The sequence below is a fragment of the Lithobates pipiens genome, unplaced genomic scaffold, assembly GCF_037356315.1.
Source record: "Lithobates pipiens isolate NorthernLeopardFrog02 unplaced genomic scaffold, aLitPip1_a1.2 Scaffold_16, whole genome shotgun sequence".
Lineage (NCBI taxonomy): Eukaryota > Metazoa > Chordata > Amphibia > Anura > Ranidae > Lithobates > Lithobates pipiens.
Genome location: NW_027507748.1, coordinates 324,649,488 through 324,677,306, shown reverse-complemented (window position 1 = coordinate 324,677,306; position 27,819 = coordinate 324,649,488). Strand labels below are relative to the sequence as shown.

General features: G+C 41.7%; 1 protein-coding gene across 2 annotated transcripts; it reads right to left on the bottom strand.

Moving 5' to 3' along the window:
- Positions 1 to 13: 13 nt before the first annotated feature.
- SFPQ (splicing factor proline and glutamine rich) lies at positions 14 to 27,819 on the bottom strand. Of its 2 annotated transcripts, XM_077481735.1 has the most exons (13): positions 26,850 to 27,818; positions 25,562 to 25,750; positions 22,881 to 23,182; positions 19,363 to 19,458; positions 18,196 to 18,392; positions 17,405 to 17,489; positions 17,198 to 17,312; positions 17,071 to 17,116; positions 16,872 to 16,993; positions 9,690 to 13,118; positions 2,066 to 2,116; positions 588 to 649; positions 14 to 72 (listed from the first exon to the last, which is right to left on the bottom strand). In XM_077481735.1, the coding sequence occupies exons 1-10, from the start codon at positions 27,717 to 27,719 to the stop codon at positions 12,969 to 12,971; spliced, it is 2,172 nt and encodes a 723-aa protein (XP_077337861.1). In that variant the 5' UTR covers positions 27,720 to 27,818; the 3' UTR covers positions 14 to 72; positions 588 to 649; positions 2,066 to 2,116; positions 9,690 to 12,968. The 2 variants fall into 2 exon arrangements, with proteins under 2 accessions (XP_077337861.1, XP_077337862.1); XM_077481736.1 differs by lacking the exon at positions 9,690 to 13,118 and having other exon boundaries at positions 26,850 to 27,819.

Here is a 27,819-nt window from a genome sequence, read left to right as displayed (position 1 = left end):
AGCGCACACACACTTCCAATATAAAAAATTTTATTTACACCAAAAAACAAACAAAATGTTCAATAAGTGGCCCTGAAAAAGAAAAAAAAAAAAAATCAATATAGGACAATAGTGGCCAATTCTCCATATTTAACTTTATTTCATAAAGGCCCCTTTCACACCGAGGAGTTTCAGGCGCTACAGTGCTAGAAATAGCACCTGAAAAATTCCAACCCCTTTCACTCCAGTGTGAAAGCCAGAGGGCTTTCACACTGAGTGGTGCGCTAGCAGGACAGTAAAAAAAAAAAAAAAAAAAAGGGGTCCCGCTAGCAGCATCTTTGGAGCAGTGTATTCACCGCTCCTACCCATTGAAATCAATGAGACAGCGCAGCTATACCACCGGCAAAGCGCCGCTGCAGCGGCAGTTTTAACCCCCGCTAGAGGCCGAAAAGGGTTAAAACCGTCCCGCTAGCAGCCAAATATCCCCAAGATGGTAAAGCAGCGCTAAAAATAGCACCACTTTACCACCAACGCTCCCACCCCAGTGTGAAAGGGGCCTTAATGACAATATGTAGTACAAGTTAGCAAAAATGTAAATAGGATTATACCTAGCTTCCAATTCAATGGGCCTCAAGGAGGTAGTGTGGACTGAATGACACCTGTATCAAATCTGTAGAAAAAAAAATTAAACATTGTCAAAATTGGGTTACTGTAAACTCTAAAAGCAACTCAAATACAAAATTAGCACCAATTAGTTTAATCTAGTTCTAAAGCAATTAGTAGCTCTGAATACTAGCAGGAATAAATTATAGCATCTACTGCAAGACCTGGCAAGGTAGATGCTATTAAAATGAATAGCATCCCTTGCGGGCGTCATGACGACCCTGGCTTCCTGCCAGCAGAGTGTGCGACCACCAAGTAGCCGATGCACGTGCCTGGCAGGCGCAATGGCCGCCGGGCACATGAGGTCACAGCAGGAACATGGATCTGTGTGTAAACAGATCCACAGCCTGTCAGGTGAGGAGACAGCTCACGTGTTCCTAGTATATAGGAACACAAGATAGTCTGCTCCCCTTCAGTCCCATCTGTCCACAGTTAGAACAGTCGGGTAATACAGCTAACCCTTTGATTGCCCCCTCATGTTAACTCCTTCCCTGCTACTGACATTTTACACAATGGCCATTTAGAGCACTGATCAACGTATAAAGGTCAAGGTTTCAAAAATGTCTGATCTGTCCGCCACAATGTTCCAGTCACGATAAAACACTAGTGTATTAAATTTGGGATATTATAGTAAAAAGTTTATAGTGCAAAAAAATTAAAAACTGCAAAAAAGGTGATCAAAAAGCCTGGGCAGGAAGGGATGAAAGTGCCCTGTATTGAAGTGATTAAACTCAAATCCTGTGTCTCTGCAAACCAACTAGAATCCACCTTCTCCCCCCCCCCCCCCTCATGAAAGCAGCACACTACACAAAAATACTAGCTAGGCACAGTTAACTCTTTGATCGCCCTAGATGTTTAACCACTTTCCCAACCAGTGTCATTAGTACAGCAACTGCATATTTTTATTTCACTGACGTCGTGAATCAATGGTTCCTGCAAAGTGTCAAAAGCATCAGCTTTTGACAGTCCACTGCAATATTGGCAGCTCAGTAAATTGTTGCAAGTCAAATAATAAAATACACACCAAAATGTTTGCCAAAACCAATATACACTTATTGGGATTTTTTTCATTTTGCAGAATATATTGGCTTAAATTTGTTTCAATTGGATGTTTTATAGCAGAAAGTAAAAATTCTCAAAATTGGTCTTGTTTATAGCGCAAAAAGTAATGCAGTGGTAAATATACCATCAAAATAATTTTTTTATATATATATCTGGTTACAGCTTCAGTGAAAATAACAGTGCCATATTGCAAAAAAATGGCCCATCATGGGGGAGGGGGGGGATGCATCTTCAGGCAGTCAAGTGGTTAATCAACTGCACAACCAGCTAGCCCATACATGGACCAAGATTCAGCCAGCCTGACACATTTCTATGGCTGGCTAAAAGGCACAAACAAAACAAGCCACACAATTGAACATACCTTAACATAAAGACTCTGGAGCCAATGTCAGCCAGTATCCAAATTCCATACCTAAAGACAAGTGACCAGAAAGAGCAATTAGCTTTCAGTTTTCTGCTTAATGTTAGTGACCAAGCACAACTATGATCCAAATTTTTTTATTATTTTTTTTAATAAAAAAAATGCAGAACTGGATCAAAGTCTTAAGTTCTTAAAATTATCTATAGCATATTGTGATCTCAATCGGAATACTGCATTAACCAGTTAATGGGTTTAGTTTAATTTGTTTAACCAATAGGCTTCTGGACAAAGCTTGCCGAGATTACTCGGCACAGCCAGACCACCGCTATAAATGTTCAGTATAGCAGGATGCAAGTCAGGTAATTTTATCAGCTAATCGATATCTGCAATACAGATATTTGCAGTTCAGTCTAATGTGTGCTTACAGCACATTTCATAAAAGGGTGACTCACTGCAACTTAAGTGAAAAATGTTCATGTCCAAAGCATTTGGACAAAGTAAAATAGTTTAAATAGTTCCTATAAATTCAGAAAATACAACTTCCTGCCTATTCAGTTAAGGCATTACTTCATTTTAATACATGAATTATTTACATCGCAGAAGAGCTTAGATATAGATTTTGCTTTTGAAGTTTCTCTGGGTTGTCCCAAATTTTAGAAAACCATAAAAACTGCACCTTTAAAAACATAGTATGTGCATTCTGACACAACAACTCTGACAATAACTGCAAGTAGTTGATTTACAAATATGAAAACAATGCAGCACTTTATAACCATGTTTCCACGTTGCATCAAAAATGTTTCTACTGTAAAAAGTCAGCCACCCAATCCAAAGAAACCAGTACTTTCACTTAAGTGTTTCTTGAAAACTCCACACTGCTAGCGTGCAATGTCATGACGCGACTAAGATTCCATGAACCCTATAACATTGCATTGGTAGCTTAACAGCTTTTGCTCACATTTGCCTTGCCATAGCTTGGTATAACCCATCAAGTCCCAAATCCAATACTGCAATCTATTTTTAGAACAAAGACATTTCAAGTGTCCAATACAGACTACTTTTCACTAAGGCAGAGTACATACTGTAACTTAATGCATGCTCAGTGTCCCTATGCAAAGCTCACTAAAACACTGCAATGCTCAGGCAGCATGGAGCGAGTTGTTGGCTTAAGCAGCACATGGTGTCAATACCTGCCCAATAACTTTTTGCTTTCATTTTAGCATACCTCAAAACAAACCCCAGAAGGCTGAGCACAGATGAGCCCTGCCAAGTGCACACAACTCCCTAGCAATGGAAAGTTTCTGCACTGAGCACTCTGGAGCAAGTACAAAGTCAGAATGAAGGTTTGCTATTAGGTATGAATAGCCAAAGCTGAGACCATTTTAACCTCTTCAGGCCAGTGGCTCCTGGCCCATTAAGAGGTTTATAATTTTGGGAGGCGGGACCCAAAAAAGCCAATGGCCAGCAGCCATCAGGAACTTTCACTTAGGCGCCGATAAGTTTGTACCGAAAGCACTCGGTGCACACTCCCAAGGACCAGGCGACCGAGAGGCCACATACTTGCGTGTGGCCGACATAAGGGGTTAATACTGACTGAACACCCAAGAGGGTCAAGTCTCTAAAATGCCATGTAAAAAACTCAAGGTGACAAATTTATAAATTTGAATGAGCTGTTAGTTTCCCTCCCCCCCCCCCAATATAACAATGTCCATGGGACAGTCATTTGTGCATTACATCCTGGCTCGAATGCCTACTTTGCTGTGCCAAGCTACTACTTTTCACAGTTCCTACCTCTTAAAACTATGTCCATCAGCCATCTCGGGGACTGAAAAAAGATTTTTTGTTAGCCTATGAAATGTATGTAGGCAACTGCCAAGAAATATGGGTCCATGTTATCCTACAAGTATAAAAAGCAGCATGTACCAATTTTGACAAACATGCAAATCCAGACAGTTTAGTGTGGGGGCAGGGTTAAAGCCCCACCTGTCATCTAAAAAAAGTTTTGGCTGGAATCACCAAAAACACTTTAAATGGGTGCTCAAACCCCCCCCCCCCATATTTTTGCCTGCGACCTATTGGATTGCTCAGGGAGCCTTTCAAAATAAAGTATATCCCAGTGACCAGAAGATGGGGTGCAGGCTTGACCAGATTTCAATCCAAGGAGTTGGTAAATATAGAGCAGAAAGAATTGTTCACCTGGGCTGGTCAGGAGTAGCAAGAGCAGCCTCAGTCCGCATTTCACCAAACCACATATCCCAATGCATTACACCATGCCCACCAGGGCTTAACCATCCCCAATTAAGCCGCAGGAAGAAAACAGGGGGTGTGGTTTGGTGGAGATATGTAGAGCCCAACAGGTCATGGTTTCAGGATTTCCCTCAGAAAAAAAAAAAAAAAAAAAAAAAAAAAAAAAAAGTAATGTTGATTACTAAGGTAGTGAAACTGATCAAATAACCTGTGCAAAATAGAAAGCCTAAAACCATGACCTGTTGGGCCACCTTAAAGACTGGAGTTGAGAAACCGATGTAGACTGAGGCGGCTCTATCATTTGTTCAACCTATGCCGCTCCCCTTCAGTCATTACAATTTTGCCTGGTTTGTGCTATATCCAGTTCAGACCCTGAATAAATTGTGCATCTCACACCTCATTCGTTACAGGTCTTATTTAAAAGTCAATATTTTTATGAAGGGACAGCAAGTCAATACACATGTGGAAAGCAGCATGCACACAACTTCCATGGCATGTATCCAGGGCCACTGATAGAAGGGGGGGGGCGCCCACCGGTCCTCTTGTATAGGGCCCAGCACACAGAGGGGCCAGGAGAGCAGGATAGGTGGATCAGAGAATGAAGCATGACAATACCATGTGCATTTCCCTCCCTTCTGCCGGATTTGTTGCTGGGTGAGAGACATGGCCAGATTTGGGGGGGGGGTGCTCTTGCCTGTCAAAAGAGCACTGGTCTATACAGCACAGGATCACTCTTAACTGGCCAGCACAGTGCTGTAATGGATAGCACTTGTGCCTAGGGTCGCTGGTTCAAATCCCAACCACAACACCACCTGTCTGGAGTCTGCATGTTCTTTGTGCCTGCGTGCATTTGCTCCAGTTTCCTCCCACACTCCAAAGACATGCTAGGAGGTTAATTGGATCCCGTCTAATATCTAAATTGTCCCTAGTGCATGTATGAATGAATGCGAGTTAGGGACAAGTTTAAGGACTGATGTGAATGACAATGTATATGTAAAGCGCTGTGTAAATTGACATCGCTATACAAGTGCCTGAAAAAAAAATTAACTGTAGACACCATCTCCTCCAAGGGCTGCTCACCTCTCGGCAGCAGGAAATTTGGATAAGGGTGGTGTGTATAGTGCAATGCAATCTAAGAGCAATTCTGTGCTGTATAGACTGCGAGATCAGAACACCGCAAACCTCCTGGCTGGTAGTTGGTTTCCCCTTTAAAGTTGGGGGGAGGGGTGGCTCTGTGCTGGGAGGTGCAATAGGAATATTGGGGGGGGGGGGATTTCAGTAGCGAGGCGAAAAAAAAAAAAAAAAGTGTTGGGAAGGTACTTTAGAGGGGTTATGCTAGGATGGGCGGTTTGTGGGAATTTGTCCTAAGAGGGGGACTGAAAATATGTGCCAGAAGGGTGTGGGGGAATTGTGCTAGGATACAAAGTTTGAGAAGGATGTGCGCTAGATGAGGCGATTTTAGGGGATAAGGGAGATTTGGGTGGAATTTTAGCACCGTTTGGGGAGAATTTGGGCTTGCAGGCAGAATTGAAGCATGACAAGGTTTGTGTCCACTAAGTGATTGTTTTTTTACACTTGTCAGCTAGACTGTACGGGGCCCCGTGATTTCTAACAGCGGCCCTGCATCTAGAAACGCATATGGACAAAATGCATTTTGCTTGATGCAGTTTCCCCTAGCTTCCTTGAAATCAATGGAAGCCTACCAAAAACAGCATGTCGCAGTCACGTCACAACCCACGCATTCATCCCTTATGAGTTCACCAAATATAGCACTGCAATGTACGTCAACATGTGTTCCATTGACATCAGGGAAACCGGCATAGATGTTAAGTTTGAGCCATAAATCCTAAACTGATTGGGAAATGCTGCCAAGTGCGAGTATATTGCATAATTCATATTTTTATCTTTCCTCTAGCCTAGAGAAGGTCAATTTAGCCAAAGGCCAGCATATACTGTAGATAAAGAGTTTGATAAACAGTCTACATACCTGTATATATAAAAATTCAGAACTTTCCAAAAAATGTGACCTATAAACTACAATTCAATAAAACTGAAACTTTTTTTGGGGGGGGGGGGGGGGGGGTAACGGGACTAAAAAAAATTAGAGTGGTTGCATAAGTGAGGATGTAGCGGTGTTCAGAATTAAGCAGTCAAAGTCATGTTAAATAGGAGTCAGTACACACCTGCCTTCACCCAATATACGATTTAGAGCAGGCGGCTGGCTATTAGTTGATAATGGCCAATTCGGCTCAGCAGCCGCTTGGTAGTTATCCCAGGCAGTGAGAGGGCAATGTCACCCACCCGCTGCTCTTCCCAGGCCTCCCATACCACCAGGAGACCCGAGCCACCATCTGGCACATCCGCTGGCTGGTCTGAGATCTGCAAGCCAGATTCACCTCTGATCTAGTCTACAATGTAAAAACCCTGAAGGAACATCACTTCTGGTTTACTTGGCTGCCAATAGCACTGAAAAAAAATTCAGAAATGACGATTTTGGCAATCTGAATACTCTTAAGTGCAAAGGAGGGGTCTTTAGACCCCCGATCCCTCCATTAAGAGGACCCCTGTCACTGCCAATTACTGTCACAAAGGTTTACATTTGTAATAGCAATAAAAAATAAATCTGAAGTGTCCCTGCGTGCTCGCACAGCAAAGAAAACACATACGCAAGTTATGCCTGCAAATTTAAAAAAACTGTTCAAATCACATGTGAGGTACCCCTGTCAGAGTGAGCAATAATTTAGCAAAAGATGTCCACTAACTAACCTGGTAACTGGTTTTAAAGTGTCGCAGAGATTTTAAAGTGCCATCGTTTGTGTGCAATTTTCAAACACCACATTTGGTACCCATTTACTACCGATTTTAAACTTTAACACTTGTATAAAAGATAGGCTTTGGTTTTTTAAGTGCCTCTGACTAACCCCGAATAAAGTTCAGCTGTTTTATTAGGCCTTTGACATTTTTAATTGCAAGCTACAGCAAAAGCCATAGTCCGCAGAGAGCTTCCAAAGCATCAGAGGGATCTCATTGTTTAAAAGGTATCAGTCATGAGAAGGGTACAGGAGAATTCCCAAGGTATTAGATATACCATGGAACACAGTGAAGACAGTCAAGTGGAGAAAATATGGCACAATAGTGACATTGCCCAAGAACTGGAAGCCTCCTAAATTGACGAAAAGATTAAAGCGCTGCAAGAATATCTGGTAAGTACTGGCTGTGTGGTACATGTGAACAATCTCCTGTATGCTTCATAAGTCAGGGCTATGGGGTAGAGTGGCAAGATTTTCTAAACATCCAAGCCCAGCTAAATTAAGCAAAAACTGAAGCCTCCCAAAAGCGCGTGTTATGGTCCGTTTAAACAAAAAGGTTGAATGTTTTGGCCATAATTCCAAAATATACATGTTTGGCACAAACCCACTGCACATCACTAAAAGAACACCATACCCACAGTGAAGGATGGTGGTGGCAGCATGCATTGGGGTGTTTTCCTTCAGCTGGAAGGAGGGCCTTAGTCATGGTAGAGTGAATTATGAACAGCTTTAAAGATACCAGTCAATATTGGCACAAAACCTTCAGGCTTCTGCTAGAAAGCTGAACATGAAGAGGAACTTTAGCATGACAACCCAAAGCATACAAAGGAATGGCTTCACCAGAAGATTAAAGCTTTGGAATGCCCCAGACCTGAATCAGGTTGAATATCTGTGGGGTGATCTGAAGAGGGCTGTGCACAGGAGATTCACTCGTAATCTGATAAGTGTTTTTATAGAGAAAAGTGAGCAAATATTGCCAAGTCAAGATGTGCCATGCTGATGCTCAGAAAGACCGTGCCGTAATAAAAGCAAAAAAGTGCATCAAATTAGTTTAAGGGTGTGAACACATATGCAACCATATTTTAGTTCATTTTTACTTCCCTCCACCTAAAAGATTTCAGTTTGTTGTATAGTAACCATTTGACACTAGCCTACCAGTTTACAGTTACTGCTCTACTTTGCTGCACAGTGGATTGGCCATCCATATTTAAGTCATAAATGTGTTGATTGAAATTTCAATGACAATGTGGTAGTGTGCCCACTTGCAAAGGGAGAAAGTCAATCTTTTCACACAAATCCTGTACAGTAAGAAAAATAAAGTGTCCATGTGCAGCAAATCACAAAAAGTTTGTTAAACTGGCTATTCACACCAATACATGTCAGCAAGCTAAGCTACAAGTTTGTTTATGTAAAAGACTCAGTTTCCTACCCTTAAGAAAATGTATAGAGTTATAGGTATGGCTGCTATTGCAGAACCTGAAAAATAAAAAATAAAAGTAGGCATTATTGGTTTGCTTCGGTACACTTGAAAGTGACCCGGAACAAGTATGCAACTTAATCAGCTTGTAAAATAAGCTGCACACTTAGATTGGAGAAGGAAAAAAAAAAACCACACATCCCAACCACACCCCTGTGCCATTAGAAAAACAGCATGATCAATACAGAAGGTCTTTCAGCAGGTGATCAGCAATGGCCATCCCATACTGCCTCAGTACATTTTTATTGGTACCACAATAAGCCGCTTTCATTTTCAATCATACAAAATGGTCAAGCGCAGTTGTGGGCATAACCCTTCAGCAGTGTAACCCACTGGCTATTCCTTATAAGGGACTCCAGAAGGAAATCTTTGACACTGTTCATAGCAATGGTTTAAATCTTACTCAAGCTGCAACAGCATTTCCATTCTTCACAATAAATGAAAACCTATGATCCTTTTGTAATAAGCAACCAGCATTTTTACCTAGCAACTCATGTGCCAGGAGCACCAAATGCAATGCTCAGATTACCAAGTATTAAAAATTGAAATGTCATTTGTAGGCTAACTGCTCGTGTAAAAAGCTAAATTACAAAAAGGCGCTATTCAACCAGTTTGATCATTTGACACAAGCACTACATTTTACAAATAAATGCTTGAGCAATTTTTAGTCACAGGCCAATGTTTAAAGGCACTTTATAGCCAGAAGTTTGCTCTAAGGGGGAGCAAAAATCCTTTCCGCATCAGATTATACTACATTCACTTATTGTAAAATTACAGTATCTATATATTCTGGTTAGGTCTTCTAAATTAGAAGACCTTTAAAATACACTAAACCCTCCATTTGGGAAGGCAACAAATGTCACAAAACTACTGCCACCCCTCCCAATAGCCACCTAAGCCAGCACTGGAAACCATGTTAAAAATGTAGTTCATTACAGTAAACGCCGACCTTATGATTGTGCTGCTGCATAGCAGAAGTTGACCATAAGAAATAAGTGCTGCATTGTTTTCATTGAACAGAAGTGTAATGTCAGAATAGCAATATAACAAAAAGTAGGTCACCAAGGTAGAGGATTTCTTATGTACCTACCTGGACAAGGCCAGCACTGAGCATCTTGAAGCAGGACTACTACATCCAGGATCCTATTGTCCAGTAGCACTATGTTCCTCAAAGTTATGCACTGCAGAATGCTTGCTACAGGTGGTCACTAAGATTGTAAAGTGCACTTGATGTGGCTAAAACTCCAGTAAAAAAATAAAGTGAACAGATTCTTACATCTCTGGCTGCCAACAAAAAGTACACCGCTGAATACTCATCTGTGCCTTGAAGATTAACACTGAAAAGAAATTAAAGGTCTAAAATATTGACTGTAGGCTCCATTGTCGATTCCTACCAAAACTTCAGCCCAAACATTATGTAAAATGTGCCCGAGGGAGCCAGCTAACACCAGCCATTATGTCCCCATGTACTGAAAATTCTGCAACAGGACAAAAAAAAAAAAAAAAAAAAACACCCCAAATGTTTGTTAAAGGTTCTGGATATCAAGAGCTATATATAGGACATGAGTGACATTTGACATATTTACTATGACCATTACTTTGTGAGCCAGATAGGTTGGGGAAGTTTCTAGCCATTTGGAAACTAGCCTACCCCATTAGCAAGTGGGGGGACTCCATTACTTACAAAAAGCACTAGAGATTTTGGTCCCAAGCATTTCATCTGGCAATTTGCACATGATCTTCGATCATTACATTGCCAGAATGCAACATCGTGGCTTTCATATTTCCTGGTTCTGTATAGTAGTCTGTTAATTGATCAAGTAATGACTTGCCCTTGTTGAGATCTCAGCAAACTTATCCTGCTGGAACCCCTTAAATGAGGGCTTAAATTATGAGTGCTCTAAAACAGATGTTTGCACACTGTAAGAGAGGCTGCTATAGAACACAACCAAACAAGCTTTAGATAAATTGAAAAATCTTTCCCAGTTCATGGGAGGAAGTGATTGTTAACTATAGGCAAAAGACCAAAAAGGAAAAAACGAAAAAAAAAACTAAAAAAAAGTGGTGGCAGCTTGGCTCATGTGGCTTAATGAGCTTAAAATTAACAAATTTTTCAACCCAACGCTGGGGGAAAAAAAAATAGTTTGTTCCAAGCCGATTCATACACATTAGATTCCATATTAGTTACGTTACCTCTAAATTGATATACATGTAGTCCTTTACAAGGTAAATATGTATTAAAGCTGAAATCCAAACAGACAACTGATTTAGGCCAATGGTGTTTGATGGTTTTAAAATGCAAGACAGCCAGCAGAAAACTCCTGCCTTTTAAAATGGAAAGAAAAAATAAATAAAAGTCAACATGACCCCAAGCCAGTCAAGAGCTCTGCTTTACAAATCATTTACCCAACACTGGCCATGCCCTACAGGAAGGGAAAAAAAAAAAAAATAATGACAAGGCAGATGCAAAATTTAACATTTGTCTGGAGTTCAACTTTAAAACATTTAAATGGAGCGTGCACAATAGTACCAGTGGGTTAGTGCAAGCATGTCTTAGGTGATCTTGCTATATATACACACACTCTCCGTAAACATACACAGCATGAACTTGGAACTTACAAACCTGTCAACAGCCCATCCCCACTTTCATTTTACCAGATCAATAGGATTGTACATATCCCTAACACAATGGTCCTGTATAAGTGGGAAAGATTTACAAAGTTAAGCAGAGTAAATGACTAGCTTAAAAATACAAATTCAGTTTTGAAGTGTGCATATGAAGGTAAAAAACGCACAATACAGATTTGCTTTAAAAATGGACTGAATGACAACAGTAAACAAACTGACCAAAATTAGGCCAAGAGAGTAACCTGCATAAATTACTAGCTGCCAATTCTTTGTAAACCTATCCCAGTAAAAAGGACAATATTTCATAATAGAAAATTATGCACTCTAACAGTGCACAAAAAAAAAAGTAACCAAGTGAGGTCGACGACTCACGACACTCATCTGCACATTAGAGGTCAATTCACCATTTGTTTCTCTGCAGTTGTGGGCAAAACAATGGAGCTTGCTTTCACAACATGCATAGAAAATAAGTCTTAAGGTCAAGGGAAAAAAAAAAAAAAAAAAAAAAGTTTTGCTGTTGTGAGCAGTAGTAGCGAAAGTCAGCTGGGTAAAATATGCCCAGAAAGACACCACATTTGCTTTAGCCATACATAAAATTAGTCAGTCACACTTGTGGAAGCCTTGATTACTTACTGCAGAAGGAAAGCTGTTTAACCTGGAAAACAGAAAACCAAAAAGTGACTAGAACAAAAATGGCTGTTGCTAGTATAAAGGAGTACAAAGACTACTATAGCAAAAACCACTAAAGATTTGTATGCGGGTTTCCTTTTGGACCAAAGAGTTGGCCAGGTGACCTCTTGCATCTATTCTCAACTGGTCAGCAATACCACAAGAGCAAAGCTTGCTAAGGGGATTTAAAGCTTTGGGCAGGTCATGTAGCCATAGAACAGGCATCCCTGCTATATTTAAAAAAAAAAAAAAAAAAAAAAAAAAAAAAAAAAATACACCCTCCGCCATTTGGCAGATACACAAAATGAGCATTAAACAGCTTTCCTTACGCAGCAAGTCATTCTACCCAACTCCAACCAAGAAATATGGGTGTTCTAGTCCTAAACTGCAGCACTGAACTTCTGACAGTACAGTTACCCACCCCAAACACAATAACTTCCACATTTTTATTTATAAGTATTTTAATACAATGTATTACAAGGACAAGTTTCATCGCGTTTCTGCTCACCACAATACTCAAATACATAAATTAGCATTATCCGATCCATCCCAGAACCACAGGGAGGTGATCCACAAATTAGAGCATTACTTAGAATTGGACTGCCATCTTAAAACAAGAGGGTCAAGTTTGAGCTACGGCTGTTTGTTGGGGATAAAGCTGCCCATCTATTTACAGTCTGGCGCTGATGGCATGTCAAGCAATGGTCTTGCCAATATACTCCTTTCTAGGAGTAATTGAAGTTTGATGACCAATACCAATTAACTGGTGAAATTCTGAACGGCAAAGTCCAAGAGTTAAGTAGCATCCAGTATACTTAAAGCACATGTAAAAAAAAAAAAAAAAAAAAATTAAAAAAAAAATGGGCGATTTATGGGAATGAACATACACTGCCATAAGGGAAAAAAAAAAAAAAAAAAAAGAAACGTAATAACTCAGACCTAAATCTATCATAGCCAGCTTCACAGATACTGGGTCAAGCAATAGGAGCATTCATAAAAATGTTACTTCAATAAAATAGAAGATAAAAGTGTTAACAAAAAAAAAAAAAATTTCAGGTTGATAGGTGGCCATCTAGAACCTTGGTTTCTTCGGTGGCCCTTCATATTCCTCTCTCCCCCTCCCATAGCCTCCAGCACTTGCTGTAGGAGGAACTGACCCAATCCCTCTGGAGGCCTGAGCACTGGGAGTCCCTGCATTGCCCTGAACAAAGCGATCATTACGCTGTTAAAATCAGTTCATTACAGCAGTTGTCCGTGTGTGTATGTGTGTTTTTAGAAGGGTCCGCAGTGAAGGTTCGTCGATACAATCATCATTGAGCCGATCCACAGGTACCAGGAACATAGAAAGGAAAAAAGGGTAATTTGCAAATTAGTTAAAGTATCACATGTCATGAGATACGCTCCCACAATTGAAAAAAGGATGTCTGTTTCAAAGAACAGACTTCCCCCATGGTGCTCACGAAAGCACAAGTTAAGGTACCAAGATGCAAATTCAAGTACATGAATTGCTTGCACAGTAACGAACGTACCAAGTTACATTTTACTTAAATCTAATCTTAAGTATTCACAATTGCTCACTTACATAGGCCCAATACTATGGGTTTCATCACAAAAACGCAAGTATGCATTATGACCCTACAAAACCGAGGGAGGTTACTAGTCAAGATCATGGCCCTATGAGTTTACTGGTACTGCAAGAAATCTAGAAACATATGGCCCTGAAAAATGTAAAGCCAAGCTAAGAAACACATGGCCCTGGGCATTCAAAGAACACTGAATTGTCGTTTAGAGCCACTAGAAATACATCAGGAGTACCAACACATGGAAGGATCACCCATGATCATTTAATAAAAAGGATAGGCATCTAAAAATCCTCAAGTCTGGGAAACTGATGAACATTTCAATTAGGAGCAATACATTTAACATAATCTGCCTTTAACATTGCTTTCAGCAAGTTTATTCTCAATGCCGACAGTGCTCCTTACAGATATTAAGCAAGACACGCTTGATCATTTGGATGGTGCATATGCCCCCTTTTTCTATCAGAATATAGTTTGTTCCTGAGACTGTAGGCAAACGTGAACATAAAAAGGTAGCGTTGGCCAAAGGAGGATCAAGTCAGATCCAGCAACATGGATCTTTTACTGAAAGGTGATCAAGAAGGCAGACCGCCATCTTTTAACACCAACTTGGCAGAACTGCAAAGCAATTTAGGCTGGAATTTAGATAAGATCCTACTTAAAATACAAGAGATAGTGCAGTACAGATTCACAGAAAGTCCACTTTTTTCTCAGATCTTAAATGCTTTCAGATTCAACCATATAAAGGATTTAAAATGTCATTAATAGAACTATGGCAACATGATTAAAAAGGCACTACTGTTGAGCTCCAAACAGTTTGTTCACCTGTACAGGAAAAGAACCATCTAAACCCAGTCTGCAGAAACGATACAGACCATGTAATAGTGGTATGAGCAAATGTATAAAAAATCAGCTTTACAGAGGTAACTAAAGCCACATTGTCTTTAATAGTTATAAAAAAAAAAAAAAAAAAAAAAAAAGCATTCTTACAAGGCTTCTCAGGTATATCCTTAAAGCTGAAGTTCAGGCAGAAGAGCAAATATTGTATAAAATGGTGAAAAATACTACTCCATTGATCAACTTTACAGCAGCCAAAAAAGTGCTAATACAAGTTTTCTTACTATGTGGTTGATTTACTAAAACTAGAGTGAAAAATCTGGTGCAGCTCTGCAGGGAAACCAGCTTCGATTGTCAAAGCTTAAAAACAAGCTGAAGTTAGAACTACTAGGCACAGCTACTCGTTTTAGTAAATCAACCCCAATGTGTCCCATAAATCCCTCCCCTATTATCTGGGCATTTAAAGTCAGTGTTTTTTTTTTAAATACTTACCTGCTCTGCGCAACAAAATTTCTGGTTCCCCACCAGCATGCCTCCACTCCTGCTCAGTGGCCCCTATGCAGACGCAATAGGATATGTGCCCCTTTAGACATGTAGTGTGGTTTGGCCCTGCAAACACCACCCACCCCCCCCCCCCCCACAGATTTGACAGACAATAGCAGGAGCCTATGGTTCCTGTTCTCTGAATGGCTGAGCACTGATCTGATACTGTTCTGGCTCAAACCAACCAAGTGTATCCAAAAGCAGTTCAGCTTTAAAGTAACTGCTTGGCAGGACATTCGTGGACGATTGTAAGAGCCATGTGCAGCATACCCTGGGTATTTTGCCTATTAAAATCTCAGATACACAGAGCCATAGCTCTGACTGTACTCAGTTCTAGCCAAACCATCTAGAAGCGAATGATGCACACCCACACAATTATACGGTTACAAAACTGCTCAGGAAGTCACCAGTACATCACAAGCTAAACCCGATTGCTTGTTACTAGTCCCAAGGTTTGGTTCGACAAAAATTGTGCACCTCACTGCTCCTGATCTTCTGCAGCCATTTTCCACCAGCTGCACCATCTTCATTTAGGATCAGTCTCTTGACGACAGCGAACCATGCCTGGCAAGGTTTGCCTGCACAGCCACATTGTAGTCTCAAACAAGGAAGTGGGTTTAAACATAGGAAAACAAAAATGAACAGTTTGTCACGCCATAACAGGAAGGGCCGGAGTGAAAAAAATAAATAAAATAAAAAAGTTCAGCAGGGTCACCAGCTTTTGACAAATTATAAGAGTCAAAGCTCTTCAATCATACCTTCCTATATAGGGTCAAGCCAGAACTAGTAGAGGTTTAGGCAGCCTTCTGCCCTTTTATGTGGGTGGAATAGCTTTAAGTGTTTATGAATATATGTTACCAATTATAACGTAAAGGGGAATTGTGGAATATACATAAGAGGGTTGTGAATTATGCTGTTTATATGTGCGATGCCTAATAGATGAGTGAACAAAAATAAAATAAAACCAAGCCTGTATACACATTTGAGAATTTTTTAAACTATGTATGCACTTAACTATTGATAAGGGTATATGTGCTGTAGACTTCCTTATGGACTCCAAACTTGCTTACAAATACTCCCAGAAACATTTTGAATCAAGCTACTGAACCACAAGACCCACATTAAACCATTCTGTCCTTGCTGCTCTATGCATACACATTGTGTTGTGAAGGAGCCTTGAGTTCAGCTTTGATTACATACCTTCGACAGCTTGTCAGAAGTTACTTTTCAACAACAATTTATAATTTACTGCAGGGCTTTCCCAATTTGCAGAAAAGGGCAAAAATTGTAGCTCTTCAACCAATGGAAATGCACAATTACATTTAATATTGCATAAAATGCACTCCATTTTGTGACTCAAAATTAAGCCGCGATTTAAAAAAATAAATAAATTTAATTACGTTTTACTTTGGCACAATAGGGATATTTATGAAGAAAGGCCATATTACTATGCAAAATGAGTATATGCCATTAGTCAGCTTTATTGTATAGTTTTTAATCTAGTTAATTTTAAATACTAAAAATCTAATTCCCTCCAAGGAGGAATGTTTTCTATGCACCAAGTCTGTTCTTTTCAAGCAGATCTGGTTTAGCTCTTTTAGTACATCAGTGAACCCAAGTTGTCATTCTATAGGGTTACAATAGCTTACAAACCCATCCTTCAAATTAGTGAACAGTAAAACACCCATATTTCTAAAAGGGACCTCAACTTTATTAGTCAAGGTCAGGAGTTACAAAACTCATGACTCAATTTCTGCCATTATGGATCAAAACCTCATCAGCATTTTATAAAGACTAGCAGCTAGACCAGACAAGAATGACCTTTTCATAATCTAGCCTCTAAAGCCTCAGATACAGGTCCCTTGCTTAAGCAAAACCTGTTAAGGTTTTCAAACTCAGTCTTGAGACATACTACACAGTGTGTAGCAGTCCACCATACCTAAAACCACAATAAGTAGAAATACTAGTCACACTGTCAATGACACCATTTCTGAAGTGTCAGTAAGATACGTTACCATGTCATTCGCCATTAGAGATGAGGCAATTGCTGCCTGTGTCACACCTGGGCTGCCCTCATAGCCCATGCCAGTTGATCCAATTGTTGGATATTTTGGGGCTGCTGCGGCAGCATATGGATCTTTAAAGCAAATACATGCAATTAGAAAAGGATTTGAAAACATCCTAAAAAGAAAGCAAGTTAAAGGTCTGCATTACCTCCCATGGACAATGAGTTGGTTCCCATGCGCATATCCCGCTCTCTCTGAAAAAGACAACAAAGTTGCAACAACAAAGTCCCACAAAGGTTCAGAAACAGCAGGTATCAAACATTCAAATTACTTACTGGGTCCATATAACTCATACGGTAACCCTCTTCCCGCTGACGTCTCATCTGTTCTTCCATTTCACGTTGTCGCAAAATCAATTCTTCTTCACGTCTGCGGCGTTCCTCCTCTTGTCTATTTAAAGCAGAAAAATGTATATAAAACTACAAATAAAAGCCCACAAATTCATACAAGCTACACTATCAGTGTGAAGATGCTTGGCTCACCTCAACTGCATTTCTTTTCGCTTCTGCATTTCTTGGTTGTGCATCTCCTCCATGCGTCTCAGCTCTTCCTGACGTCTCATCAAATCTAAGATGAAATTTTAGATTAGAGGGGGGAAAAAAAATAAAGTTTCCTAAATGCACATATTGTTTATTATGTAAGTGCAGTCTTAGTGTGTATACTCACAATTGGATTTCAGTGTACATTATTGCAAATAGTTGGTGCCAACACATGCACTGTCCTGAAAACACGTTCACTAATTTGGGATCAGTAACAAGCCAATTAAGACCTGCTAGATAACCAAGTAGATCCTAAAACCATGAAGTGTACCAAAACCCAAAAAGCAATTTACTGCCACTTACCAATCCTTTGATTGTAAAGGAATTTTTAGTCAGCACACCTGGCTCCTACTCTGCCCAGCACCCCCATGAGAAGCCGCTTCCCATGGGGGCACTCGTGTACTCGCTCCCTCCCAAGCCCTGCTGCTCAGCCTACCCCCATTGGCTTTGATTGAGAGAACTGGGATCCAATGGCTCCCGATTCACAAGCAAAACCAGTGAGACACGGAAGAGCTTTAGCTTTGCACAGCTCTGGATCGAATGAGGGCTTAGATTCAACATTGGGTTCAAAAACATGCTCAAAACATCAATTGCTGGCAACTTAGTACTTTACCCAAACCAATTAGACCACCTCATAGCAGATCATAAAATTAATGTGGTTTTAGCGTGCAGGAGGAGGATTGTGCATTTGTATGCAAATTTGGAGTGATAACTAATGGGTGCCTGAAACACACCTTGTCGCAGAAGGTTTGCTTGATGTTCATGGTAAGCATCATCCATTTCACTTTCTAGTTTCTCCCTAGCTTCCTTCATATTTTTCTCCACTTGCTGCCTTTGCTGCTTCTCCATCTCATCTAAAGACTTCCAGCGCTGAGAATACTCAAACTCAAAGCTTCCATGTTGGGCAAATCGTGGCGGAACCTCTCTTTCTCTGTTGGACAAAGTAGATATTAGCTCAAGGTAAAGGCCACCATTTAAAACTGGTTGACGCATCCTACAAAAGCTTTCCAATAAGAAGACAAACAAGCAAAGACATTGTACCCTTTAAAGCCAGAACACAATTTTGATCCAATCATGCCAGCAATAAGACTCATATGTTTAAGACATGTAAAATAGACATTTCCCAAGCAGTGTCAGCTGTATAAATTGGTCTTCTCTAAAGCTAGTCAACCCCACCAAGACATTCCTGTTCTAGCTCCTCTTAAGCCTTGGTCACGTTGAGACCATTTTGACAGCTCTGAAAGGGAAACATTTAAGTGAGGCACACTAAGAGCTTTTCAGGCACTTTTGAAGATCTATTCATGTTGATTTGAATGGAAATGGGTTTTCGTGAGCTTTTTAGCATGAAAGTGCCTGAAAAGTGCCTCAGTGTGAAAGGGGTCTAAATCAGGCAAACGTTTGTCCGATTCTCCTCGTTTCATTGCAAATCAGAATCGAGGAAGGAAATGAACAAAAATGTACAAAAGGCATTTGTTCCTAGTCATGTGCAATCTTTCATTTGATTTCTCCCCTACAAAATTAGTACACATTAAAACGAAAATAGTTTGGTTCCCATACAAGAAAAAAACGTGAGTGTCCTTAATTTGTTTGGAAGGTTGGAAAAAAAAAAAAATAAAAAAATAAAAAAAAAAGTACGATCGTTCCTCGGGTGAAAAAGGTTGGGCCCCCCAGGCTGTACTTGGGCCCCTCCTATTCTCTCCAACTCTTCCCTGGGCCAGTTGATAACCTCCCATAGCTTCCAACACCACCTCTATGCTGATGGCACCCAGATCTCTCTTCACTCCAAGGATATCAAACTTACTGGATGACATGCGCTGCATAAACTGCTGGCACTATATAAATTATTAATAAAACTAGCAATATTCAAATTCTTAAAAAAATAAAAATAAGACAAAACACACTTTTGATACAAGTGATTCTTCTGGGCAAGCTTCTCTGGGAGGCCATCTTCATCGTCAAACTGCTCTAGCGGCTCCACAATAACAGGCATTGGGGTTCTGTAAAACAGAAATATGCTGTAAGTAAACAACCTAAACCAACAGTTACAAGTTATATCTAAAGAAAAAAAAACTGCAATGTTGCACTTAACACAGCATTTTCAACCCACACTTGGTGCAGTAGCTCATAACACATGCACATTTCATACATGTCTTAATACCAAATCTGTTGATCCTGCAAGAAATCCAGTGCCCTCCTAGCTTTGCCTCGACAACTGCTGCACCGAAATTTCAAGCAGCATTATCAGCCCTGCTCGACAAGACTATTTTGTGGCTTGAGGAAATGGCGTTCAGCAACAAAACTAGGCAGAGTTTAAAGCCGATTGGTGTAGGTCACCACGATGATCTACGCCTGGGAATGGGTGCAAATTCCTGTATTATACAGGTATCTGCAACAACCCCCCCAAAGAGCCTTCCCAAAAAGCGGAAGTTACATTTTATGTGGACTTTAAAAACACTGCTTGGAATTTCAGTGCAACAAAAGGAAACCACCATTTCCATACGTGCAGGGAATACAACATTGGTAAAAGTAAATACATTACACAGACTAATATACACCCCCCCCCATCACATTTAAAGCATTTCCTCCCAGGCATTGTGTACAGATCCTTGCAACATGGGGCCATATATCATGCTGCAACAGGAGGTGATGGTCGTGGATGAATGGCACAATGGGCATCAGGATCTTGTCACAGTATCTCTGCATTCAAAATGCCATCAATAAAATGCACCCGTGTTTGTCGTCCATAGCATACACCTGCCCATACCATAACCCCACTGCCATGGGCCACTCAATCCACAACATTGACATCAGCAAACCACTCACCCACACAACACCATACACGCTGTATGCCATCTGCCTTGACAGTGAAAACTGAGATTAATTTGCGAAGAGAAAGCCTCAAGTGCCAGACGCCATTGAATGTGAGCATTAAAGCATTTACCCACTCAAGTAGACTACAAAGACAAACTGCAGTCAGGTTGAGACCCCGATGAGATCGAGCATGCAGATGAGCTTCCCTGAGACAATTTGACCAATGGTTGCAGCAGTTGTCTCAGGGTACTGACCTGCAGTTTGTTGTAACAGACTTAAGAGTGGGAAAATGGCATCTGCCACTTGAGGCCCTCTTCATGGATGAATCCTGGTTTTTACTGTATAGGGCGGATAGCCTGTATAGTGTAGTGTGGGTGAGCCGTTTGCCAATGTCAATGTTGTGGCTTGAGTGGTCCATTGTGGCAAGGGCAGGCGTATGCTATGGGCAACACAGGTGCATTTCATCGATTGTATTTTGAATGCACAATACCGTGACAAGATTCTGAGGCCCATTGTTGTGCCATTCATCCACATCCATCACCCCATGTTACAGCATGAGAACACATGGCCCCATATTCCAAGGATCTTTGCACAATTCATGTAAGCTGGAAACCCCCCCCCCCCCACACACACACACAGTTCTTGTATAGCCAGCATACTCAGAAATGTCACCCATGACCTGACAATATCCAGCAACTTCACACAGCCATTGAAGAGGAATGGACCAACATGCCACAGTTCACAAACAACCCCTGACCAACACTATGCGAAGGAAGTGTTCTTCACTGCGTGCAGGAATTGCAGTCACGCTGATACAGTAAACTGCACATTTTAGAGTGGCCCTTTGTGGCCAGCCTAAGGCACACCTGTGCAATAACCATGCTGTCTAATCAGCTTCCCGATACGACACCTGTGAGGTGGATGAATTATATTGGCAAAGGAGAAGTGCTCACTAAGATTTATACAGAATTGTGACTAATATTTGAGAGAAATAGGTCTTGTGTACATAGAAAGTCGTAGATCAGTTCAGCTCATGATAAATAGGGGCAAACTCAAAAGCATTGCGTTTAGAATTTTGCTCAGTGTACATAGAAACGGATCATGGTAAGCATGTTTGTCTCAACGATAATAGCTTTGAATAGAAACTAGTACACATTATAGGATTTGTTTTGTTTCTTATCATGTCTGAGTGTCCCAACCACCAAGTACACACCTGGAGAAAAAGGTTGGATTTATCCAAAGGATTATCCTTTAAAGCGGAGGTCCACCCTAAAGTGGAGCTTCCGCTCATTGGAACCCTCTGGCACCACAATTGGCACCTTTCAGGGGGGTGCAGATACCTGTACAGTACAGGTATCTGCACCCACTTCCGGCATAGATATCTGCAGAAGGTACGCCACTTTCCGAAGGTCCCCCGCTGTCTGCTGGGAAACACGGATCCCAGAGACAGCGGGACCATCCTTATTGCGCAGCACGACTTGCGCAGGCGCAGTAGGTAACCGTGAAATTAAGCCGCAAGGCTCCACTTCCTGATTCCCATACCCAAGATGGCGGCAGCACCCGAGAGACGATCGAGAGATCGGCTTCGGGTGCCGACATTGCGGGCGCTCTGGGCGGGTAAGTGCCATTATTTTAAAAGTCAGCAGCTGCAGTATTTGTAACTGCTGGCTTAAAAAAAAAAAAAACAAAAAAAAAACATGCCGGACTCGCTTTAAGTCAAGGGTCTCAAACTGGCAGCCTTCTAGCTGTTGCGAAACTACAAGTCCCTTGAGGCATTGTAAGGCAACAGCTCAAGGCCCACCAGTTTGAGACCCTTGCTTTAAGTGGTTGCAAACCTCGAAAAAATTAACAAAGCATACGCCTCTATCCATTGTACCAAGTGTCAATTCTCTGTGGTCTCCTTTTCCTATCAGCACAAGTCACATCTGACGCCAAGAGAAGAAAAAAAATAAAAATAAAAAAGGGAAGGGAGCGCCAGCACAGAGCCTGTGATTGACAACCCCAGCTCTGTTACTACGTGAAGAGGGTGCAAGCCCTTCCTCCAGTTAGCTCTCCTTCCCTGCTCTATGAACAATCAGAAGCTGTATAAGGCATGCACTTTGAACAGATGCAGGAGAGGGGAGAAAAATAGGTACAACTTATGTGAGGATTGGCCAAACAAACAGGTCACTGGGTATATGGGGAGGGAGGGGGGGTTTAAGCATAACCATTTTAATTCAGTTAACCCAAATCTTCCAATCCATGATCTCCTGCCAGATAACAGCCAGGGGCCCCAGACTTCCTTGAACACTGCACAACAATACGGCAGTTGAAGGCTACTGTGACTTTGATTACATAGCGAAGGAGCAAGAGCACAATGACTACTATCTCCTAAGCATGTGCAGGATTGGACAGAAGCACTGCAAACCATAAAGTTCTGGTCAATCCCATCACTCATAGTAATGCGGTGAAGAGTGCAACAAACAGTTTGATAATGAGATTCAAAGTACTTGTGTAAATATGCAGGAACATAAGATTATACATTTTAGAAAATATGTATAACTAGATTACATTTTTCACCTGCCCAAGGTTAACTAATAATTTCATAATGTACAATAAGGAAACTTACGTTGTCAAAAGGAAGACTCCATCATTGCACCTTTCATATGCCTTTCTAGCAGCTGGCTTTGCAGCAAACTCTACAATTCCTTTTCCTGTGGATCTTCCACGGTCATCAACAATGACCACAGCTCTTTCAACTGGTCCAAACTGGCTGAATGCTTCCTCCAATAGTTCGTTTGATACAAATGGAGACAGATTGCGTATGGAAAGGGCTGCAGAGTGAGTGGCAAAACGTACACGAAGTTGTCTGCCTCTCATAGGGAAATCATCAAGTTCTGCTTTTGCAATTTCAGCCAGTGCCCTTGTTTCCTAGAAAATTAAAATATTCAGCTTTAACAGGTATTCTAAAAAAATAAGGGCCAACTTATTTTTAAACAGCAAACGTGTTATACTTGCTCCGTGTACCTCTATTGGCGTTCTGCCCTCACCTGGCTCCTCCCCCCTTCCAAGTGCCCCCATAGCACAAGCAGTTTGGTATGGTGGCACTCGTGCAGGCTCGATTTCAAGCCAAGGCAGGTTCTGTCCATTTACAGAGTTGATTTAGTCAGCTAATCTTAAAAAATGATCACTACTTTTTGGGTTCGCTTGGAAAAAATAAAGTTTAAGAACTAGACCGCAAAAAGCAACACAAATGCCCAACCTGGTTAACCACTTCCAGACCACCCACCGCACATACCGAGGCAGGGGCAGCCTGGCCAGGCAAAACACATTTGTACGTTTCTTCCTGGGGTGGCTGCAAGACAGCAATGGCCCACGATCGTCCGTAGGGGGGGGGGGGCAAAACATAAAGGCAGATTGCCGTTCTGTCAGAGGGCAAAAAGATAGTGGAACAGACATGTCTTCCTCCAGTCAGTCCCCCCCCCCCCCCCCCAATTAGAAAGCATTCCCTAGGAGCAAACTTAACCCCTTGATAACCCCTGATGGCAACCCCTTCCCTACCAGTGTCATTTATACAGCGACAGTGCATTTTTTTTTTAGCACAGATCACTATTGGTGTCACTGGTCCCCAAAAAGTGTCACTTCGCAGCCAATTTGTCTGCCACAATGTCAACCACACTATAATTTGCAGATCTCCATCATTACTCGTTAAAAAATATCCCATAGTTCAGGGGTAGGCAACCTTGGCCCTCCAGCTGTAGAACTACAAATCTCATCATGCCTCTGCCACTAGGAGTCGTGATTGTTGGGGTCTTGCAACATCTCACGGAACTTTGTTTCAAAACAGCTGGAGGGCCGAGGTTGCCTACCCCTGCCATAGTTGGTAGACGCAATAACTTTTGCACAAACCAATCACTATACACCTATTGGCATTTTTTACCAAAAATATGTAGCATAATACATTTGCCCAAATTAAAAAAAAAATTGTTTTACATATTTTTATTGGATAGGTTTCATAGCATAGAAAGTAAATATTGTTGCTTTTGTTTATAGCACAATATAAATGCAGGTGATCAAATCCCACGAAAAGAAAACTCCATTTGGGGGGTGTAAAACCTTCTGGGGCTGAAGTGGTTAAAGGTGCACACTGCAAGACCACAACCACTGTGCCGACACAGGGTTTAGTTACATTGATAAGAAAGGCTGCCCCCTTATCCATAAAGGCTACAAAGGAACATCAACATTCACAATGGTGTGAATCATAATTGATTGGAGACTACCCTCATATCCATGTGTAACAATTGTTGCCGCATCCCTGCAGCTTGCCTGGGGCTACATTGGGCTATACAAACAGCAGCATAATCTAGGGCTGCAACTAACAATTTTCATAATCGATTAGTTGGCCGATTATTGTTTCGATTAATAACCGCAAGTGATTTTACTGCAATTTGCGCTTTTTGCATTTTTTTGGGCAGATTAAAAAATTGCTGCAAAAACACATTACATTCTTTTCTGTTGCAGTATATTGAACCAAAAAAAAAAAAAAAAAAAAAAGCACAATTTTGCCTTAAAAGGCCCTGACCCTTTCCAAATACGCAGCTGCTGAAAAAAAAGCATAGATATGAACATGTCCCAGAGGAAACCATGTAAATGAACTGTAGTGAGTTTCTGCAAAAAGCACCAAACATAGATGTGAACCAGGCCTAAGACATTTAGTAACATAATGGGGGTTAAAAAGACTAAAATTAGCCCTTTATAGTACTACAAAAAAAAAAAAAGCAGATTACTGGAAGGGGTTCATTTTTTTACTGTAGAACAGTGAAAGTAATATTTACAGTAGTGATTATATTTTTTTGTACTATAAAGGGCTCATTTTAGTTTTTTTTTTACCCCATTATGTTACTGGCCGATTAATCAAATAGTAATCGATTAGTTGTTTCAGCCCTAGCATAATCCTAAGCAAAAGGCATACCAGTAGTAAAATGCTAGACATGTATGCCTGGATAGGACATAACAGGTATGAAAACACACTGATAGCCCTCTTAGGCTGGGTTCATACGTGTGGCCACGGGTTCGGTGTGTGCATTTACCATTTCAGGTCTGAATTTTTGCCTGAGTTGCAGCTGAACCAGACCCAAACACACAGGACACATTTGGAATCCACACTGGCCAGCCCAGACCTGTGTGAACCAGCTCCACCCACTGCTTGCATATATGAACCTAGCCTGTGGTGTTTTGAACAAGAGATATGGAAAATATATATACATACACATAAAAATGTACATAGGACTACATACACATGAAGCTTACCAGCTTAATAAAACCAAACCCTTTGCTTTTGTTGATAAAAACTTCGCCAGCATCCCCATACTTCGAAAACAGTTTTTTAAATTCATCATCGCTGATGTCAGTAGGAAGGTTTCCAACGAACAGCCTGCAGCGTTGGGTATAAGTCTTTTCTCCTGGCCTCTTCAAAAGGGACAGTGTGGCCTTCACACCCTGTTTAAAACATAATCAGTTACAATGGTGCAAAACACTTCATAATTTATTACCTTGATGATAGCAGAATTTGTTTTGCCTACCAAACATTCAACTGCAGCAATCATACAAACCTGCTGCTTTTTCCATAAGGGAGGGGCGGGGGAGGGGCAAAGCCAAAATGGAGCCCAGACAAAGGAAAGGCAGCCCCGGCAGCCATTTTAGACATCTTACGTAATCGCTTCTCTAGACAAGATGAAAGCCGTAATGAAGTCCTGTGATTTGGACAGAACATACTGGTCTCCGCACAAGCATAGCTACTCAGGTGCGTTACCGGTAACAAGTTTAATTGCTGTCAGTTGGTGCTCTAGTTTTTTCCCCCCAGACACAAATGGACAAAGAATCATTGCCAAGCTATTAAAGTGCATTGCAACCCACGTGATGCAAAAAAAAAAAAAAAAAACACTACATGTAAAGAATGAATTGAGCCCCATACAAAGAAAAGCACACAAGCCTATCTGATAAACAGTCAAGCTTTGTAACAGGAACGGTATACAATCTCATGAAACAGATCACCTAAATATTTAGAAAGCCAATCCTAAGGGCAGCCACATGTATAAGATCAATGACACTGACTTAACATGTTTTATCAATCACAAAGTACAGAATACAGTAGATAATACATTATATAATCTGGAAGCTAATAGCATAGAAAAAACAAAAAAGAAGTTACCCCCACCCCATGCACTTTCTATAAGGGATGTAACACCATAGTCACTTGTATTAGCCTGGATCTATTGTATTTTAACACTAATAAAATCTGAAGTTAATCAGACCCTTAGACTATATAGTTGATGTCAGATCTAAGGCCACCCAAACCCTAAACAATCCATGACTGTAAGCATCTTTACATCTACCATTTGGATCATGAAAGTGACCAAATGTGATTGGGTTAGGGGGGCCCTCATAGCTAAAAGAAAAACGTATAAACAGTGTGGTGTACAGGCAGCATTAAGGAGACTGGACAATCCGATTGTTTAGTGTAAAGTCAGTTAACTGCCATGTGCAAAGATCCTAGGTCAATCATCTACGGCCACCACTAGGTAAAGGAAGCACTTACCTCAGTGAAGGGCTCCTCGTGGCTGGCGTGGTCCATGTTGACATCGTGCTGTTCATGTGGCGGAGGATGAGAGTGGAAGCGGGACTGGTGCGGCCTCTTCTGGCCGATCTGGTTGTTAGGCCCAGAGCGCCTTTGCTGCTGTTGCTGATGGTGCTGCTGTTGGTGTTGTTGGTGCTGCGGTGGCGGCTGCTCCCGGGCCTGCTGCTGCTCACGGGGCTGCTGCTCCCGGGCCTGCTGCTGAGCTGGGGGCTGGCTAGGAGGGGGCATCATTTTGGGCTGCACTTTTTGGGCCTGGTTCTGGACAGCGGGTTTCTGAGCGCTACCCTGTTGCTGCTGGTTCTGCTGCTGTTGCGGGCTCTGCTGTGGGGTAACCGCTGGCTTCTGCTGAGGGGACGGGGTTGGTTTTGTCTGAGGGGACTGAGCGGGGGTCTGGGGAGCAGGTTTGGCGGCTGGGGTCTGTGGGGCCGGGGCGGGCTTGGCGGGCTCCTGTACGGCCGGCTTTTGTTCCTGGGCAGGTGTCGGCTGCTGCTGTGCTGCTGGTTGTTGCTGAGGCGGCTTGGTCTGATTCTGCGGTTGGCTCTGTGGTTGGGTCTGGCTCTGTGGTTGGCTCTGGTTCTGCTGCGCGGGTTTCTGGGGCTGTTGTGGCGGCTGTTGCTGCTGAGCCGGCTTGTGTTGCTGAAACCCAGAAGTGTTGCGATTGGAGTCCATGTACCCCGGGCTACGGTGATAGTTCGACATTCCGCCGCCACCTCCTCCGCCTCCCATTCCGCGGCCACCGTTACCTCGGCGGTACAGGCTCATTCCTCCCATGCCCCCCATTCCTCCACCGCCACCCATACCGCCGCGGCTTCGGTACCTATCCCGGGACATTTTAAGATTAGAGCACGGAAAAGACACGACGCACAAAGAAGGCTCGTCACTCCAAAATGGCGGCGAAGAGAGAGAAACGAGGTGGCTGTGTCCTCTACTT